Genomic DNA, 20,184 nt, shown 5'->3' with positions numbered 1-20,184 from the left:
GGAGAAAACACAACAACGAACCGTACAACTCAGCCGCTCTCCCGAAACCGGACCGGCGCTGCGCCCGCCCAAGCCGCGAGTGCCTTCCCGCCGCGCCGCCCCCCCCACCGGAACCCCCCGTGACGTCACATGGTATGGAACACCGGGCTCTGTTCGGCCAGGTGGGGTCAGCCCCCACCCCCCGGCTGTGCCCCTTCCTGGAGTCCGGTGAAAATTAACCCTGTTCTGGCCAAACCCAGGACAGCTGTCTGCGTTGGCTTCACAGCAGCACCCAGGAGCTGCTCGTGCTGCCAAGGCAGGGCAGGGCATACGGGGACTTGTTACTTCAGCAGACAGCCCATCACAGATCAAGGACACAACAACCAATTGCAGACCCTAAGCTCTTACCAAAACTGGGTTTTCTGTCCAACATGGGAAAACCAGTCTCCTCCTTACTCTGAAATCTCTCTAAAAACAAGTAAAGATAACAAGACTAACCAGTTTACTGTCAGCCTTACCTACCCTGCTCCTGACAGCCTGACCTTGATGGGTCCAGGCGTCTAGGAGAGCGTTGGCCTCCTGCCTCTGCCACCCGACTGGAGGCTGTGGGAGCAGGAGCTGCTGGGACCCCACGTCACCCTCAGCCCCTCGGTGACTTCAGCTGTCGTGGGACAAGGGACAACGCTCCCTGCCCGGGCACTGAGGCCAGACAGTATCAGCACCCTGTGCACACAGGGTGTTTTCCCCAGGTGTTGAGAGAGAAGGCGGAGTGAGGGCACCATGTGTTCTGAGAACACCGATTTGTGTCCAAGTACCAGGATCCTTAAGGCTGTTTTGCTGCTATGACAAGCACAAGCTTTAACAGAACATCTCCTGTGAAGGGCTGTCGGGCTCCCCGCGAAGCGCGTCTCCTCACGGCTGTCTCCTCACGGCTGTCTCCTCACGGCTGTCTCCTCACGGCCGGTCTTCCCGCGGGGAGGACACAACCTCAGGGGAAGCAGGAAGCAGCTGCCCCCATCTACCAATTTCTACTACGCACTTACACGCTGACAACGCTGAACTACAAAACGGAGTTACAATTAAACAAGGCCCTATGCTTTTCTTCCTTAAAAAAATGTAAATCCTCCACCTTACTTTCCAGTTTGGAGAAGGAGGACAAGGCTCCTCGCACACGCCCAGGAGACAGGGCCGCGGCACCAGAAACTGCTGCCTTTTCACCCCGACAGGCAAACAGCAGCGATGGAGGCAGCCGGAGAGTAAGGGGCGGTGGCGGCCCCCGGCCCGGGGGAGGCCGGGCCACCGTCCGGCTCCTCCTCACGCCCCCCGCCCGCGGGGTGCTGGCTGTCAGACAGCGGCTGCCGCTTCGCCCCCAGCACTGCCGGGCCGGACAGCCCCAGCGCCCTCTCCGCCGGGCAGCGCGGTGCCGTCCCGCCCGCCGTGCCCGTACCTGCTCCGCCGCAGCGCCGTCACGCCGCCCCGCGCCATGGCCGCCGCCATCTTCGCGCGCCGCCGCCGCGTCCTCTGCCGCGTCCCGCGCGTGAGGGCGGGAGACGGGTGGGGGGCGGGGCCGGCGCGGCTGAGGGGAGAGCGGGGCGGCGCGGGCAGGCGGGGTGAGGAGAGGTGTTGTGAGGGAGGGCTCATTACCTGAAGGCAATATGGTGGTGTAGGGACGGGACTTTTCCTCAGGGGAGGTGCGGGCTGGGGAAACGGGCACGCGGCTGCTCCCCAAAGGGGGCTGTGGTGTGTGGTGAGGGCTGTTCTCTGGGGGCTGTGGTGAGAGGACAGGGCCGTCCCTGAGGGGACGTGATATGGGGACAGGGCTGCTTCCCGGGGGATGTGGTGTGGGGACAGGGCTGGCCCCGAGGGTTTGTGGTACGGGGACAGGGCTGTTCCACAAAGCGGGTACGGCATCAGGACAAAGCTGTTCCTCAAGGGGAGCTGTGGTTTGAGGAGAGTACTGCTGCCTGGGGAGCTGAGGGTGAGGCAGTTGGGGTTCAGCTGCCTCTCGGCGTTGCTGGTGAGGGGCAGGTAGGTCCTGGACCACAGATGTGGGAGCACCAGGGACATCAGAGCGGGGATTCTGCTGGGGGGGGTGATGTGACACGGCACAGACTCTACGCTGTTACTGCAAGTGAGATGTCAGACAGGGTAGTGCAGTAACAGCTCTCCCTACTCTGGTGTCCCTTGGCTGGATACCACCACCACAGAGGGGATTTTATAGAGATTATTTGTTTTCCACCGTCTTAGATGTGTCCCTGGATAGATGCATAGATGCTACATTACTGGGAAGTAGCTAATTACCATTTTCTGACGGTGGTAGGGGGGTAGTTTCTACAGTGAATCAGTAGGAAAAGAATTCCAGTCCTGCTACCGTGTTTCCACATCCTCAGTGCTTTAGGACATGGCCCTCTCAGCTGACCTGATTACTTTACACTTCTAATTAATTTCCTGACTAGGCCTAAATGAAGTCTACCTCGTCTTCGTGTTGTTTTGCTTTTTTCACATCACCACAGACAGCAGCATAGTATCTATATAAGTGTCTAAGACAAGTACAGGAAAGTCTTTTATTTTTAAATATGTGAAATTTGAGCAGAGATCCAGACGCAGCCCTTAGGTAATAGTAGTAATATTAGCTGACTGAGTTGGTGGGATGTACGTATACCCTGAGCTAACATAATGGTAGGGTTGGCAGGAAGTAAAACCTCAGAGAAGGTGGGTTTTGATCCTGTTGGGTGCTTTACTACAAGCATTGCAAGAGCCATTCGCCTGGACGTGGAACTGCACCCCACTGGTGGGCCTGGCGGACAAGTTTCCCCAGAAGTGACTCAGGAGTGATTCAGAGGTTAAGGTGTAGTTAAATGAAACACACTTGTTCATAGTGTATATTGACTGACATTGACTGAACTGATTAATAATCTGTCCTGATCTATTCTTTCTCCCTGGAATTATAAGTAAATATGTGGTTCTTTAACTATTTTAAAATTACTTTTATCATGTGTTTCATTCTCTACATTTAGGTTGATTTTTTTAAACATCTGATAATACATTGTATCAAAAGATTACATAGACTGCACTCGCGGAGGAATAAAACATACTTCCCAAGGGCTACTGAGCTGTGCTAGGCCTGTGCAGGAGAGACATGTCGAAGGGTGGAGTAATACCACAGTTGTTCTCTTAGCAAATGAGAGAATGGAGATCTTGGGACTCGAGAACATTTGTTCAGGGAGTGCAGGAAGTGGTGAGAAACGTAACTCCTCCTGTGATCGGATTAGTGGGAAACCTAATGCCTCAACAAATGTTGCAGACCTAGTGAGAAATACAGAGCTAAGCAATGGAAGCCATGCATGTGAATGTGGAAGAAGCAAGTGAGGAACGCGGAATCACTAGGGAAGAGCACATAAGGCAACAAAAGAAATCTGGGAAAAGTGTTGGCAAAAATAAATGAAGCAGAGAATGTACTAAGAAAATCCGTAAGATTAAGAAATAAAACAAAACCAGGAGAAAGACTCCAAAACTCTTGGAATAGTAAATGCTTTCCAGAACAGGAAAGATGAAACCATATTAGCAATATTTTATGCATCATCAGTTCAGTATGCACACTTCTGCTTTTATATATATATGGAGGGTGGGGCGGGTCCCCTGCTGTAGAATTAATGATGTTAATCATGGCTGCTGTAGAGTAAATAAGAGATAGTACTCCAGGCTAAGCATTAGAAAACAGAGAAATAAGTCAGTTTGGATGAGACTGCTGTGCTAGAATGGAATGAAGAGAGTCAAGAAAGTCAACAGTGTCATAGTTCTATTCTGAATTCTTAGGGAGGCATGGGAATACTTTTTATTTGAAATGACTTAGTAGATAAACCATTATCAGGTGAAAAAATAAGGTAAGAAAGACCCTTCAATATTCTGTAAAGAGATATGTTCAGTAGTTTGGACAATTCACTTCGCTTTAGATCTTTTTTGTAAGATTGATGTAAGTCTTGCCTATCTCCCAAAGGCATTTTGATGCCTTTTGAAATGGGAGAAGCACAATTTATTTCAAAAGCAGAGGCGTACATTTCCTCCTATCACTGTTCATATCAAAGCAGAAAATGCATGGATTTTTTCCATTCCTGGATAGGAATAGGACATTGTCCCTTTCTCCTTTGCATAAAAGGAGATACTATCCTCTGACAGTCTGTTTTTTTTCTTAAATCTCGGTTTATCCTTGTTGATGCCTAAACCCCCTTTGTTATCTTCCAGAAGCTTTGGTCATCACTGTGGAATTCCTGGTATGAGAAGGCAGAGCGTCAGGGTGGAGAGAGGATCTGTGCTGAACTGCTGTAATCATGAAGACAGTGATTTTAATTGTCCTAATCACCTTCACTTTGCTGTCTTCAGGTAAGACTGATGCAGAGAGGGAAAGAGAACGGTGACCTCTGGATGGGTTACCAGGATGCAAACTCTAATGTGTACTTTGGTTGTGTTTTCTTCTGTGCATAGAAGTTGCAGCTAGAACTGTGCCTGTGGTTTCCATTTGTCTCTGTTTTTCCTGTTTGATCATTGGCAGATGGTGACCCTGTTAGTTTTGAAGCAGCTTGATACACTAGTTTCTTAGCAATTCAGTGAAGGTTTGTTTTGTTTGAATAGTTGAGACCTACATACTCATTAACGCTGTCAAACTGAATCAGTGTTTTTCAAGCTGCTCCCCTCTAACCCCACAATGTGTTCTTTCTGGAATTGCGCTGAATTAACGTCAAAACAAGGGGAGTACTAATGTCTGATGCTATACTCAAAGAAATAAACACTTCAGTGTTTTAATTGTAAATATTATTTATTCCAGGCTATATTTTTTTTTAATGTTAATAGATTGCCATGAAGGCAAATGCTTAAACATCTGGAAATGGCAATGTTAGAGATATTGCAATGTTTTTTTATGCATTCAGTCCTGGTTTTCATTACATGGTGTAAGATTCTCTCAAGTTACATAACTGCGTGGTATTTTTATATATAGTAATCACTTTTTTCTCCTTAAATGCATATTATCTTCTTGAGATGTATATGATGATGTATTTCAGAGTAGAAGGCATTTAATAGGAAGAATACAAAATAAGTCATAGTACATCCAAGATGGAGCAATTGAAGCCTAAAGCAAAAGAGGAAATTTTGTTGACATGTCTGGAATACTGAGGATGTAGTTTCACAGTCAGTTTAAACCAAACCAACCCTCAACTTCCCCTGGAAAAGGAGATTTCACCTTCTCCTCCACTTCTAATTGCATCTTCCTTCTTTCTGCTGGCACTGTTTTGTTTTGGGTTTTACTGGTTACTTAGTTTTCAGCTGGAAAAAATCTGATAACTGAACAGTTCCGTCCTGCTACAAATGTAGAGTGTTCCTGTGCAGGTTGTTTAATCTCTTTGGCATCCAAAAATGAAGGTAATTCTTACTAACTTCCTGCTTGGAAGAGGTAGGATTCTAAGGATTTTGTTGTTAATGCTTATTTAATACTCTATTCAAGATAGTACATGATTCTTCATTGTCAATAATCAAATTGTCCCTAGTTTCTCTCTTTCATGGTGGGTGTTGTCACGGAAGATAAGCCATGCTGTCTTGAGGGAAGTGCAGGAAGTTATTTGTCATTGCAGAGGCAACACTTAGATAGAATATTGTCTAAAAACAGAAGAAGGTCCAAGTCACAGAACTGCCATTATAATTTCAAATAGTCCCAGATCCTCACTTCCTGGATTTGGATTCAGGGATTTGGTTTAACTCTATTACAAAGTAGCATTTAATTGTGAACTTCTTCCAACTTTAAATTTTTATACTTCTCCTCTGATCTAAGGTTTTCTGACCCTGGAGCTCTGATGTGGATCTTATTATTTAAAATCAGGTAGTCCTTGTCTGGAAAGAAAATGCGGAGGAAATACAGTTCTAACAAAGCATGTAGCTCTGTGCTGTGGGACAGCTGGGACTTGGGCCACCAGTTATTGTCTGTTTAAAAAACAACAATCCCGTCTCTAAAGACTAAATTCAACAAAGCTAAAGCAACTTGATCCCCTACCCATATCCTCCCTCCATGCTTCTTGTTCTCTTGCAGGCTTAGTTCTCACTCTCTAGAACTAGAACAGACAATAGAAATATTAAGACTGGTATGAATAGATTATGCACGGGAATATGTGTGTATGAAAGCACCAGAGGAAACAGCAGAGCAAAGGTTAAGAGAACGGCCTGTATTGATAACCAGGGGCACAACTGACAGCAATAAAACTGATAAAGCCTGGGGAATGCATTGTTTACATCAAGAGCAGAAGGTCTGTGCTCCGATAAGGTCACATCACAGTTGGCTTGTTAGGAGAAAACTGCAGTCTGAAAACAGGAAGATGGTAACAAGGTTACCATCCGTTGTGAGTGCCATTCCTCTTCTTGCTATCCCAACAGGAGAACAGACCATAGCCATAAGGATGTCCTTGCCTTTGTTTCCTTGTTTTGGATTCACGGAGGATGAAGCAAAGAAGATTCTCAGGCAAAAGATCATGTCATAATAATTGTTGGTTCTTGAAAAATCTGCCTAAACCCTAGTTTGTTGCTGCCAGTTAAGAGGAAGCAGAGATTCAGTAAAGACTATACAGCAAACATTCCTTGTCCTCCATGTTGGGCAAAAGTGGTTTTGGTCTGACTACTTGGGCACATCTCTTGGGTGCCTGTAAGTATGTGGATGTGTGAGTGAGAGTGAGTAGAATCAACTTAATTGTGAAGTTAAAGAAAATAGACTCCCTCTTCCATTAGGTCCTAAATGGAGGGTTTTTTTCACTACATCCTGCAAATCTTGACTTCTTTCTTTATCCTACAGGGAAGAAATTCCGATGGTGCACCCTTTCTGACCTAGAACAGAGAAAGTGTGCTGAACTGTCCAAAGCACTTACGACTGTGCTGCCCCTTGCTGCTGTCAATTCGTTTGCTAGGATTTCTTGCATCAGAGCCCACAATACGTATGACTGCATTGATAAAATCAGGGTGAGTTCACAGAGATTTTAAAAACTGATTTTGAGTACAAATCCTCTTTTGAAGAAGTAACTGGTAAACAGAATCCATGGGAGAATAAAATGATACTGAAACGGTATTGCATGTATGACAAAGTACACATTAGCTTGAGAGGCAAGAATTAAAACCCATGAGCATTCTACTAGATGTACTATTTTACCCCAGCTAATATCCTTGCAATCTCCAGGAAATAAGTAGAAAGCTGCTTGGAAATAAATGGACAAAACCAAACTACTAAATGAAAACTTGCTCAGAGCATTCCCTTTGCCTGTGGGTTTTGGTCCTACTCTAACTATAATGAATATTTTCTCTTCCCTTTCTTCCCTGCTATTTTTAGCCACTAGATAGTCTTTTCTGAAGTAAAGAGCAAAGCCTTTTTCCATATAAAAATCTTTAATTTGAATAGAATTTGACATCAGACCATTTGTAAGTGTAAGCTCTTGTAGTTGACCAGTTTTAAGATGAAATTTTCATAATGCTATATGCTTTGAAAAAATCACTGATGAAGAAGGAAGAGAAGCATTTGCTGTAGAATAATTTCATTAACATACCTAAAACTTGATTGGGATAGAGAATTTCCGTTTCTGTTGTCATTCAGTCCCAGTTGCTTTCGATGGAGTCCGAACCTGACCTGAAAACAAAACAAAGAAAATGTTTCTTGTTGGTTCGGGGAATAATTTATTTCATGTTTTCATTCAGTCCTGCAACCCTTGTTAATAGACTTCAGTTCTACTTTCTGGGTTATGGAATGATTATAGCCAGGAGAACTCAGAAGGATTTGGGGTCTTGGGGGATCAGTAGGAGGAAATAGGGGTTGCCTTTTTCTTCAGCTGGCATCAGCATTGTGTTTTGGAATGGAAGTCCCAAAGAAGAGGTGAGAAAGGATATTACTGGAAAAGAACATATATTTTTTAAAGGTAACACAGACTTCATTGCTAATATTTCACCACACTTAGTAGCATGGATTCAATTAAAAACAATGCGAACACTTGTAAAAATCATTGGTTACTACTTCTCAGGCAGAAACTCTGCTCTTGAGGCTGCTCTGTTTGTTTTCCTGTAAGCACACTTACTTGTTTTGATGGTTTTGCTGTTGTTTTTAAGGTGAATAAGGCAGACGCTGCCTCCTTGGATGCTGGAGATGTTTACTCTGCTGTAAAGCTATATGGTTTGACAGTAGTGGCAAAGGAGATCTATGATCAAGGTAGGTTCATAAAGCAAAAGAATGAGCTTTACTTCTGATTTGGCTAATAAATTGCTGTGCAGCCAAAGGCAAAGCTCGAGAATTCTTGAAAAAATGCGTGTACATTTTCATTAACTTTACAGGATTATGGAGGTGACTAAACTGTTTCTAAAATATTTAGTGATGATAAATAAAATACCAGTGGTGCTTTGTATCTAGTAGCTTTTCCGCCTGTGGCACGGTCACTATGACAAATTGTCTGTATCTACCCCTGCGCGCAACACTAATGTACTGGAGTTCTACATCTTGTAGGGAATAAGAAGGGTTTTATTCCATCTGTGTCAGTTCTTATACCATGCTATCTGCTAGTGTAACTGAACATTTACTAGTGGTTCTTTAAGAGATTAGGTTCTTTTGTGAATTATTTCTCTCTTTCTCACCCGAAAGAGACAAGAATATAAGGTGGAGAATCTTGTTATGGTAAGATTCCTTGTCATTTCTGGCAGACCTGAACAGTCTGTGCAATGAATGACAAGGCAAGAATAAATAAGCCTGAGCCAAAATCAAGCATACAGTAGAAAATACTTGTGGGACGTGAATCTGAGAAGGATGGCAATTAGCAGATGGATGTAGGAAGAGACTAATAAGGGGACAGTATGAGAACAGAACTCAGTTTTGTTTTGGCTGAAGAACCATGAAATCATAGTGGAATCAATGTTTCAGGTGGTAAGTATGTTCTGAGGATAAGACATAAGAGTTCTTTCCATGACGATACCTAAACAGTGTAATACAAATGTTCAAAATTGCATTGGATGATGGAGCTGGATGATCTTGTAAGCCTCTTCCACCAGTTTTTTATGTTCTTGCTTTTCACATCACTTGCATTGCTCAGTTTGACAAGGTACCATGTAGCCAGTATATGGTAAAATTCCTGGCATTAGTACCCAGGTTTCATCTGCCTAAGATTTTTTTTTACTTAGCCGTGTTCACAGAAGTAGTTGAACTCCTGTGCACAGATGGAAGCTGCAGGATTGGGATTTAGTTATTTCTGTTACATATTTTGTCCTATCGCAGGAAATTGTGTGTTTGCTGTGGCCATTGCCAAACGAGGAACTCTGGACATCCAGAGGCTACGAGGTGCACGCAGCTGCCACAATGGAGCCAGGTGGACATCAGGCTGGAATATTCCACTTGGCTTTCTCCTTGCAAGAAATGATCTTTCTTGGGATGAGGCACAACCTCTGAGCCAAGGTGGGTGATAGGAGCCATACAGCTATATCTCTGCCCTCAGGAAAAGTGAGTGAAATGCAAGCAGATGTAGAATGAACCGAGCTATGTGGAAACTGAGGGGCTTGTGGATGAGATATCCTCTTGGAGTGTTTTTGATACTGGCTCTTAGCTCTCTTCAGAACTTTTAAAGTGATCTCAAAGCAGCAGAATTTTTACCAAAATAGGAAATCTTTTTGTTCTGTATGCAATGGAGCAAATCTTTGCAATATCTAACCAGCACAAAAATGGTTTCAACAAAGCAAAATTTGATCACCCTGTTTCCAGAAAATGTTTCACATTTGAAGTTTAGTCAATGAAGCCGCATTTGCTGATTTTTTTTTTCTGAAAGCACCATTGTCCTAGTTATGCCCATGATATATTTGGCCCCTTTTCCTTCTTCCATTTTTTCCCATTTAACTTTTTTTCTTTCCTTCCCCCATCCCCCCACCCCCTACATCTGCAGTAATCAGTGAATATTTCAATGCAAGTTGCATCCCTGGGGTTGGTGTTGCTGCTCCTCGACTGTGTGGTCTCTGTCAAGGACAAAAATCCTATGTCAGAGACAAGAACCACTTCTGTGAGACAAGCAGTAATGAACCCTTCTATGACTCTGAGGGAGCCTTCAGGTGAGCTCTGTGACACTGGTACTGAATTTACCTTTGGAGAAAAAGAACTTGTGAGGGAGGAAAAGCCAGGTGACATGTTAATAGGATGACATTTTTCTTCCTGTAGGTGCTTGAAAAATGGAGTGGCAGATGTCGCCTTTTTGGATCATCTAACAATTATGAGTGCCACAGGTAATCCTAAAAACTCGGATTCCTTTTAACCGCTGGCTCTGCTCTGTCCTGCATGGGATCTTGGGGGATATGCCTATATTTTTGTTGTTTCCAGGGAAAATTCAATGCCTGCAAGCAGTTCAGTGATATTTCTTGGCTCTCCACACAAGTCAGACGGGAACAGAAGAGGAAAGAGTAAGTGAGCAATAATTGCTCACAGTGGATTCTTAGAATGGGAGCAGATAAATCTTTTTATACGGGTGATTTCTTTAGCCTAAAGTCTCTGACACATCTGTCAGTATTTGCATTGCCTGAGTTTTAAGATTCCTTTTAAAATTCAGTGTATTGAGCTGCTAGAATGTGCGGTTCCTGTATACCTGTTTTGTATTTTTAAAGTCAGTCCAGCTCTGTACTGACGTTTTTGAAGGTGGTTAGCAGTAATATTTGCAGGTAAGTACAAACAAACAGATTTACAGGGGTACTGCTCAAAGAGTATTTTGGAGTACTTCTGACTCAGGTCCCTCTCTTTGTTAAGAGATGAACATACCAAAGACAACTTTCCCAAGTGTGCTTGGTACACTGTGCTGCCTGCATCATCTTTGAGCAACCTCCTCTGAAAAATGTTTTACCTTCCACCTCTGTGCCTGCTGCCAAGTCATGTCTCGCTTCACAGATTCAGGAGTGTCCTCTTGTTTCAGAGTCAGAACAACAGGAATATGAACTCTTATGTCCTGATGGGACTACAGCTGAGCTGACTGAATACAGCACCTGTAACTTGGGCAAGGGGCCTGGCCGTGGCATCATCACCCGCCACAACTTCCAAAAGATCACCAACAAATTTCTTAGCGTGATCCAAGTGAGTGGATATTATAAGCTGTATATCTCCAGACACAGGTTTTTCTTCCATCTTTGTGTGGAGGTTACCACCCAGTTTGCCTTCTTTCTAGAGAAATTTATAGTTAGTGTGAACAAAGCACTAAGAATTGGTTGTTCTGGGGAAGGATCCTGCATGGGCTCCTGGAAGGAGGTTTTACTTTTCTCTAAAGTGTTCTTCTGTAGAAGGCTGGGAATAAATAAGTAAAGAAGGGGAAGATGACATAACACCCAAACTGGAAAGTGGCTAACAGTGCTTGTCCTGCCCTGGAACTTATGTGAATAGTTATGTAGTTGAGGGAGACGCATAGGTTCAGGCAGAGTTCACCTTTGTTCTTCTCTTTTTATCAGTTTGTAAATAATGGCTATGAGGATGATGAGTGGACTGGAACATCTCTCCTATGAGGAGAGGCTGAGGGATCTGGGCTTGTTCAGCCTGAAGAAGAGAAGGCTGCGAGGGGACCTAATATATACTTACAAATATCTGAAGGGTGGGTGTCAGGAGGATGGGGCTAAGCTCTTTTCAGTAGTGCCCAGCGACAGGACAAGGGGCAAGGGGCACAAACTGAAGCACAGGGAGTTCCGTCTGAATGTGAGGAAGATTTTCTTCCCTCTGAGGGTGATGGAGCACTGGAACAGGCTGCCCAGGGAGGCTGTGGAGTCTCCTTCTCTGGAGATATTCAAGACCTGCCTGGACAAGGTCCTGTGCAGCCTGCTGTAGGTAACCCTGCTTCGGCAGGGGGGTTGGACTAGATGACCCACAGAGGTCCCTTCCAACCCCTACCATTCTGTGATTCTGCAACATCTATTGCCTTGACATCCAGGAATCTACTTGAAGATAAACCTGAAATGTATATTTAAATGAAAATTTAAAGAATTTATGAAGCCATCCAACCCTTAAAATAGTCCAGTAGACAGTGAATAATTCAACCTAGTGGGCTGGGTTGTGCTGTCATGCTGACTCTGGTAGATAGCAGTTGTAGAAAATCTGTTCTTTATTGAGACGTCTTCATATGCCTTTGTCAGTGCACTTACTGACACATATCTTAGCTGTGTTCTCCCATGTGTAGCAATGGCTATGTGGCAGTGTTCCTAGTCCACTTCTCAGTGCTTTCTTCTCTTTCAGTACCATCAGGCTGAACAGAGCTACTTTGCACATGGTACTTCCCCATCATGAAGCGCACAATATCTGGCACCCCTTTACTGCACTGATCTTTATCATAAATGTTTCTCACTCAGCTATACTCCCTCAGTTGCCTTTCCAGGGTAGGAGACATTGAGCACAGCTCAATAAATTGGAATAACTAAGATGGGAAAAAATTCTTCAAAAAAAGTTAATCACATAATGCTTTTAGGACTGGAACCATTCACTCACTGCAGTACCAGCGGGCTTTGTCTCATTGTGAGGGAACCCTGAGTGCTATGTTTCAAACCACTGATACGAAGAGAGGGAAGGATGAGGCTACCTGTTACTGGAAGGATGATCAGATTTGTTGCAATTAAAAGTGTTGTTCTTGTCCTAGCACCTATTTGGGCGAAAAGGAAAGGAAAGAGCCAGGTTTGAACTCTTCACTTCAGCACCCTTTGGGGGAAAGAACCTGCTGTTCCGGGATGCCACTCAGCACCTGCAGCTTCTCGCAGAGCAGCTAGAGATTGCCTATGTCCTTGGTCTGGATTACGTAGCTCTCCTTAAGGGACTAGGCCATGAAGGTGAGAAGCCTTCTGGAGAACTGTAGCTAAGGAAAGGAAAGAAAAAATTCTCTTTCCATGTTATTCCTCCCTGCCAGACACAAGTGCATAGACCTAAACGTCCCCTTAACAAAGAATAGATTGGTGCATAGGTGACATGATCTCACTGTGTTCCTTCCTTCTAATTCAGGGAGCTCTTTGGACAACAGTGTTGTGCGCTGGTGCTGCATCAGTGATGCTGAGCTTCGCAAGTGTGAGGAGTGGGCACTGAGCATCAAATCCGACCCATTAGTCTGTGTCCAAGCAAATTCCATGACCAAATGCATTGAAATGATCAAGGTAGGAGACTCCCTCTGGTCAGAGTATATGATAAGACTGCACAGGGTGTGTACATCCTTGTCTGAGCTGACTGAGAGGAAAAGAAAATTTATGCGGGGGAACTTCCAACCAGTGGGCAAATACAGCTGCTTGGTTACACAATTCATGCAAATCCTGTTTTTGCTATTTTCTATAATGCTGTTGGCAGAGTAGTGAGGCTGATGCAGTCACCCTGGATGCAACACATGTCTACATTGCAGGAAGGTGTGGATTGGTTCCCGTAGCTGCAGAATGTTATGGTAAGTTCTCATGTGACCTCAGCAAGAAGGAAGGGAATCAAAAAAGTACCATTAAAAATATAGTTAAATTTCCACAGTTTGTGATGTTCTGTGATGGAAGCAGGAATCAATATATATGTCCAAATACTCTTCCCAGCTCTTCCACTAACTGGCCTTAGCATTTGGTCTGGCTGTTTATTATATCTCTTCCGTAAGAGGGACAGAGATGAGAACAAGGCTCAAGAGGATTGCAAGGATTTTGGTGGGGTGCTGCCACGTAATAGGAACTACAGCAGTCACAAGATCCTTAATGGCTGTCTCTCCTCTCCAGGGGGAGACTGTGCCCCAGCTGCTGAGAGCACGGAGGAAACAGGGAAACTAATTCATCTCAAGCGCAAAGGTAACAGAACAACTTTGAGGAGGCAAAAGGTTTAGATTTTCCTGAGAGTGCCTCTAGGATTTATGTAGGAATGTATTTGCATATTGGTTTGGGAAAGAATTTGCTGTGCCTGTTCAGTAGGAGCTTTACAGACAGTGCCAGGCAGCTAGGACAAGAGCTTTGTGGCTAAACAAAGAATGCAGATCCTGTACTGTAACTGAAGATAGCGTGACAGAATGAGGGAGGGAAGAGGGGGGCTGTACCTGTCTGGAATACTTAATTGTGTTGGTGTAACTGGTTATTGTCATTGTTTTACAGCACTGCCACCTGTTTATGCTGTTGCCCTAGCTAAGAAAAATGCCAAACAGATTAACATCCATAATCTTAGGGGAAGGCGATCCTGCCATAGTCACCTGTATAGTCCTGGAGGATGGTTACTGCCTTCCAGATACACAGTGGGAGCTCTGGAAAATTATACTGAGGACTGTGACATTGGCTCTGGTAAGGGCTGCTTTGCGTTATCTGTTGACTAGACCACGCAAACCTGAAGCCCCAAATTTGTGAGTAAAATGGAGATGGGGCCATGAAGATTTGACCAGCAAGTGATGGTTGCAGTGCCAGAGGGTATTGAAGCATCTCTTCCTCCTGTCTGACTATGTGTGATTCTTCACACTATTTAGTGCTCTTCTTGATAGCTGTTAGGATGGTATTCCACCCTTGTCTTTTCCCATGCATGAAAAGGCTTTAGAATACCTTGCCTTAATCTCATCTCATTTTTCTTTACTCAGCTTATCAGAATTACTTTTGGAAGGGCTGCATGCCAGGAGCAGATGGAAACCTGTGCAAGGTGTGCATTGGAGACAGTGAGGTGGAAGGGGCTCGAGTATCGAGCAGATGTGCTGCAAGTCACAACGAGCATTACTATGGCAATATGGGAGCTCTCAGGTAAGCTTTTTGCCAGAGTCAGAAATGCAGAGCAATAGCCAGAACTGGCTTATTATTTTGCTGATGGTTTTCTTTGGAGGGTTTTTTTTTTTGTTAAGCAACTGGCTGTATAAACTTTTGCTAGCATGTATTTTGTTTTGGTTGCAGTTGCTATGGGATGTTCAGCTGACTGGTGATATAAAACAGTAATGAAACCATTTCCAGAGCAAGACAATGCTTCCAAACATGTAAGGCTTAGAGCATTGGTACCAACTCCTTAAAGAGAAGGGGCGAAAGATAATTGGAAGGTCAGAGAGCAGAGGTGATGTGGTAAGAAGCAGTGTAGGGCACAGGAGGTAATTAAATAGACTGGAGATATTAAAAAAAATAAATAGTTGAAGACAGAGGCAGAGAAGAATATTAAATGGGAGAGCATGCTTATAAAATACATATAATGCATTAAGTTGAATTACTTTCTCTTTCCTGGCTAGGCACAGGTGAGGCTGCATGGACATTGTGCCACAACTTTGACTTGGAAGCTGCTTTAAGGGATGAAAGGGATTGTCTTATCAAATATGTGAATGCTGTCCACTGAGATCTGTACTGACACCACTGACTTGTTCCATATAACAACCAAGTTATTACAGATGAGACGGATGCTTCCAGCTAGTCCTGTTTTAGCTTCAGATGACTGTCCAAATGTCAGTCATTGTGTAGTGGCTGTCTTTGATAACTTCTTTTTTTTCCTGCACTAGGTGCCTAGTTGGCAATCCCAGTGGAAGAAGCTTCGGAGATGTAGCTTTCCTGGAACACTCTAACCTGCTCCAGAACATAGAGAGTGAGATGCAGATATTCTCTTTTCCTTTGAGAATGTTCATTAGTGTCAGTTACTTCCCACATAGAGACCATCACTCATGAGGATCAGCTTTTACAGGTTTAATCTAGGCCCATGAAGTTGTGTTTGTGACTGGAAAATTGCAAGGACCTTCCTGCATGTAGGTGTTCCAGTAAAGCTCAAAATTCAGATACTGTTCAATTTTAGAGAGGAAAGTGGAAAAATCACTGAGTGCAAAGATACAATGTGCGTGTGTGGGGGGTAATCATCCTTGGAGACAGCGGTAATTTTTAGAAAGCTCAAAGCTTTAAAAAGCAAGTGACTTTTCCCACCAGGCCTTCTCCCATAGGCAGCCGTAGTACATGTACCCATTGTTTTAAATCAGAGTTTCAAGAATGAAAATGGCAGACAAGGGTGATGCTGTGGGCTGTTTGTGCTGGAAGATATTTTGTGGCTTCATTGTGATATGGCAACTTCCTCATGTTGTTTCACAGGCATTTATGGAATAAACAGTCCGAATAGCTTAATAGGTAAAAATACTGCAAATTATTTTGCCTTTGACAGTTTCTAAACCAACATTGTTACTACACTGTGAAATGTTTAATTTCCCTTGGGAAATACTGATCTTTGCAAGAGTCTAGCAATTGGATTTTGTTGATGAAAATGGTTTTGGTTACAGTAGCTTGAATCCCCTCCATCTCTTAAATTATGCCTATTGCTCTGACAGCCAAACTATGCTGCCTGTTCATAGAGTTCAAAAGAAAGGGAACTCCCATTTTGTTCAGCCTCATAAAGCATGTTGAAATTCTGCTTGAGGCAATTTCTGTAACAGAAGAGACTTTTCTATAGAGGAATCTCTCTAAAATCAAGTGGAGGTATAAGGGCCTGGAAACCCACAGGATTGCATGCAGCAGTGAGCAGTTTGTTTGGGGAAGCAAAGGACATGCAGGCTGAATTGCGTTGGTTTTGAAAGCAATCTGATTACAGATGAAGATAAGGCATAATAAGCTGCTCGTATGCCTTGATGTTCCTCTACTTTTTAGTTGATGGGTGCAGCTTAAGTTCACTGACCTGTTTCCTCAGGGAAAACGCTACCCTGTTCCTAATAAATGACCATGTAGCATGCTGCATTTGTTTTTAACATATTGACTAAACTTCTTCCTCTCAATTTTTAACATTCTTCTTCCTCTCAATTTTTGACATTTTGCATGAGATTCACCCTGTTTTCTGCTTTCATTTTTTAAAAGGATTTGCTTTCCCTTCATCTTCTTTTCAGATCTGGACAGCTCTGGTTGGGCAAAAGGTTATACCGCTATTGACTTTGAACTCTTGTGTCCAGATGGAACACGTGCTGCAGTCACAGAATGGGCAGGCTGTAACCTTGGCCCCATTCCCCCCAGCACGGTCATGACTCGACCAGTCACTGCCACTAAAATCTATGACTTTCTAATGAAATCCCAGGTAAGACAGATAACGGGGCAAAAGTTAGCATGTTATCACTTGCTTTGTATGACTGCTGAAAACCCTTTCAAGATCAAAAGCTTTATATGCTAGCTACACAAAGTGACTTCAGGTCCAATATGAAAGAATTAAAAATGTGCATAGGAGACTAAGGAAATAATTATGTGGATTCTCTAAAGGGGCATTTTGTCACCAGTTGCCATTCTGCAGTGGGCATACTTTTGCTGAGAAATAAGCCACTGGTTTTTTTTTTTTTGTACGAATAAGGACAGTGCTAGGTGAAAGTGGAACCTTTTTACTGCTAGATCTTGCTGTAAAACCGAGGGTCACCAGCTTACCCTTGCTATTTATGATCCAAGCTGTGGAACCTATTTCTTTTCTGTTTAGGAATCTCTAGGAAGCAAACTGGATTCTGAATTCCATCTCTTTCAGTCGTGGAAGTATGGTGAAAGTGATCTGCTTTTCAAAGACACTACTCACTACCTTGTTCATGCAAGTCACATGAACTATCAGGAAATTCTTGGAGTGTCCTTCTTTCAACTGGCAGAATCGGTGTTTAACTGTACACCTGCAGGTAAAGTCCAGTTCTGAATTCTGAGTTAGAAAAAAATGCAAAGCAGGAAGCCTTGTGCGCATAGCTATTGCCCTTTTGTTTAGACTGAATGGAGAACTATGCTCTACATAACCCTGTTAGTAACAATTTTCCAAGGAGTACTGTGTTTGGAGCTCCTTTAGAGCCTCTTGCAACTGCTATCCAAAAGCGCTGAAACTGGAGCTCTGCAGGAACAGAATAACCAATACATTTTAGAGCAAATATGAGGTAATTGAAATAGGACTGTTTTACTCCCACTCTGAAATTTTTCCTTTCGATTCCAAAGACCAGGGGAAGGGGAATAAAATGTTTATTTGGATATGCCAAATCTGGGAAAAAGATAAGAAATTTTACACTTAAGTCTTGAAATAACCTCAAAGTAAGTTAAATAATTTCCTTTTTATAAAGACCGCACTAGAGAACTCAAGATCAAAACCTTTATAAACACTTAAGGAGTGGCTTTTTCATTATTTTCCACTGAAAGCTGTATGAAGTATGCATTTAGCTATCACTAAAACTGAAACTGTCTATGAGCCAGGGTCAAGTTGTTTTGGGATTTCAAAATCTGTATTGAAGTAAATGCAGATTACACAGTAAGTTAGACTTCTGTGAGTCTAAGGTGTTAAAGAACTGGAATTCGAAAGGGGAATTTTACCTCTATTCTGCTGTTTTAGTGAATAGAATCTGAAGAATTTGTCATTTTTAAAGCTGATAGCATCTTGAAGTGTATACTTTCTTACTGGTTTGTAGGAATCTTAGACTTCTGCAAACAGGATATCTGTGCATCCTCATTGAACTGACAGCTAATACAGAGGCTTTGTAAGGCACATACGTCACCATCAATGTTGAAAACAAGGAATATGCAAGTCCAACCTATCCAAGGCAACCAGCAAGAAAACAGTCATCTCTAGAAATGTATGCTGAATACTCTCGTCTTTTTTTTTTTTTTAAAAGCAGATTTTATGTTTATGATAATATAATACTACTCATATGTCACCCCTTTCTTGTTTGGAGCATGGCATCATGTGGAACAGCACAGGGCAGTCTGCATAATCCACAGCACAGAACTAGGATTGCAGTTCTGTACAACTACTATGGAGAAATAAGCATTTGTATGGAAACAGCAGGGCCAATACCATGGATAAAATACACTGTCATGAGTGGCACAGGTTAGTTGGTAGCAGTTTGCATCATTTGTCTTATAAACTGATACAGGCAAAAAAAAAAAATCAACTGCCATTTTGGTCGTTGCAGTGTTGTCCTCTGTCTGTGATTTTGGTTGCAGCTACATAATCCTTGCTGAATACACACATATGCTGTAGGTTGTATATGTAATTGCTATCAGAATCAATAATCTTTTCTGCTTTTAACGGAGAAGAATGTATTACTTTTTAAACCAAGGATTTATACTAGTAAAACATTTTTTTCTCATAAACAAATGTGTTAAGGCATCCAACAGTCAACAGAACTGGATACTTGCAGCCTTAAGGCAAAGGAAAACAATGGATATTCATCCTTGTCAAAAACTCCAAACATTACTTTACAGTACTTTGACACTTCAAATCTATGATTCTATAAAGTATCAAAATATGATTTATCAATTAACAGCATTGGTTTTACAAGCCAAAATTGCCTGAACATGATATGAAGCCTTTTGAACAGAATGTATCGTATTTGTTTTGCCTGCTGGTGGATAAAGATTTAGCGTGGATAGCTCTTCATTGGCAGGGCTCCTTTCGGTTTGCAAGCACGTTATCACCTTCTGCTCCTATGCACCCCGAATCAGGCAAGGTTAAGATTTTTAATTAGGAAAAAAAATATTAAAAAATCCTTCACCCAAAACTTTCCAGTCCTTGCTACATATATTGCAGTTGCATTAATCTTAGCTAGCAATAAATGAGCCACAGATAGTGAAGACAAAGTCAATGTCAATGTATCTGCCATATAAAGGAAAAAACATTAAAAATCCCCTCTACCAAAACCAACAAAATAAGGCAGCAGTAAAGTACTCTGCTGTAAAATACACTCCTATGAATACCTGGTTTTAAACAGTTTGCTCCATGCCTCACTTGTCTTTCCCGCTGTTTGACTTACAGCCACCCATCTCCTCCTCCTTTTCACTTACAGAGAGAGCAAAAAATTGCACTCTGACCAGCAGCAAGGGTTTTAGATTCAGTGTGTCTTCGTTGAGATTATTGTCCATCTCATTTGTCCCATTGTTTGACACTGACTAATCAAACAACTGAGAGACAATGCAGGTCCACACTCATCTACCTTTCAGAGAAAAAGGGGTGAATGAAGCCAGTCCCAGGACGGTAACAGAGCAGAATCATCATATCCTGTGTTGCAGCCAGCAAGCTGTAGCCCTGCAGAAGCAGAGGAACAGCAGGGTGCTTGTTTAGGTCTCTGAGGTGCTCCCTTCCCTTCTTCACTGGAGCTTACATGCCACCTGCGGGACCCACGTAACACTGCACTCTGTTCTCATAACTCCCTTCTCTGATTGAAGAAATGCATCTGCCAGCTTAGCTGAACAGCAACAAATTGAAAATCTGGGTTATACACAAGATTTTATGGGTTGGAGGGGCAGGGGAGTTGTTTTCTGGCACAG

General features: G+C 43.0%; 2 protein-coding genes across 4 annotated transcripts in view; one reads left to right on the top strand and one right to left on the bottom strand.

Moving 5' to 3' along the window:
• PISD (phosphatidylserine decarboxylase) overlaps nt 1-1,505 on the bottom strand; it is a 30,161-nt gene extending 28,656 nt beyond the window's left edge. The window contains exon 1 of the mRNA XM_075434359.1: nt 1,427-1,505. Within this exon, the coding sequence (XP_075290474.1) occupies nt 1,427-1,476 (50 nt within the window). The 5' untranslated portion in view covers nt 1,477-1,505. The remainder of the gene's footprint in view (nt 1-1,426) is intronic.
• On the top strand, nt 1,429-19,348 carry LOC104331432 (serotransferrin-2). 3 transcript variants are annotated; one of them, XM_075434356.1, is made up of 18 exons: nt 1,429-1,516; nt 4,222-4,359; nt 6,809-6,972; nt 8,104-8,203; nt 9,257-9,433; nt 9,915-10,077; nt 10,184-10,248; nt 10,926-11,083; nt 12,624-12,810; nt 12,980-13,128; nt 13,316-13,406; nt 13,717-13,785; nt 14,083-14,265; nt 14,553-14,709; nt 15,444-15,526; nt 16,800-16,984; nt 17,372-17,558; nt 18,327-19,348. In XM_075434356.1, exons 2-18 carry the CDS (start codon nt 4,308-4,310, stop codon nt 18,374-18,376), a joined length of 2,220 nt encoding a protein of 739 aa, XP_075290471.1. In that variant the 5' UTR covers nt 1,429-1,516; nt 4,222-4,307; the 3' UTR covers nt 18,377-19,348. The 3 variants fall into 3 exon arrangements, with proteins under 3 accessions (XP_075290471.1, XP_075290473.1, XP_075290472.1); XM_075434357.1 differs by lacking the exon at nt 1,429-1,516 and adding an exon at nt 2,744-2,827; XM_075434358.1 differs by lacking the exon at nt 14,083-14,265.
• The last annotated feature ends 836 nt before the right edge of the window (nt 19,349-20,184 follow it).

Source organism: Opisthocomus hoazin, chromosome 13 (assembly GCF_030867145.1).
Source record: "Opisthocomus hoazin isolate bOpiHoa1 chromosome 13, bOpiHoa1.hap1, whole genome shotgun sequence".
NCBI classification, from domain to species: Eukaryota; Metazoa; Chordata; class Aves; order Opisthocomiformes; family Opisthocomidae; genus Opisthocomus; species Opisthocomus hoazin.
This window is presented reverse-complemented; position numbering and strand designations above follow the sequence as displayed.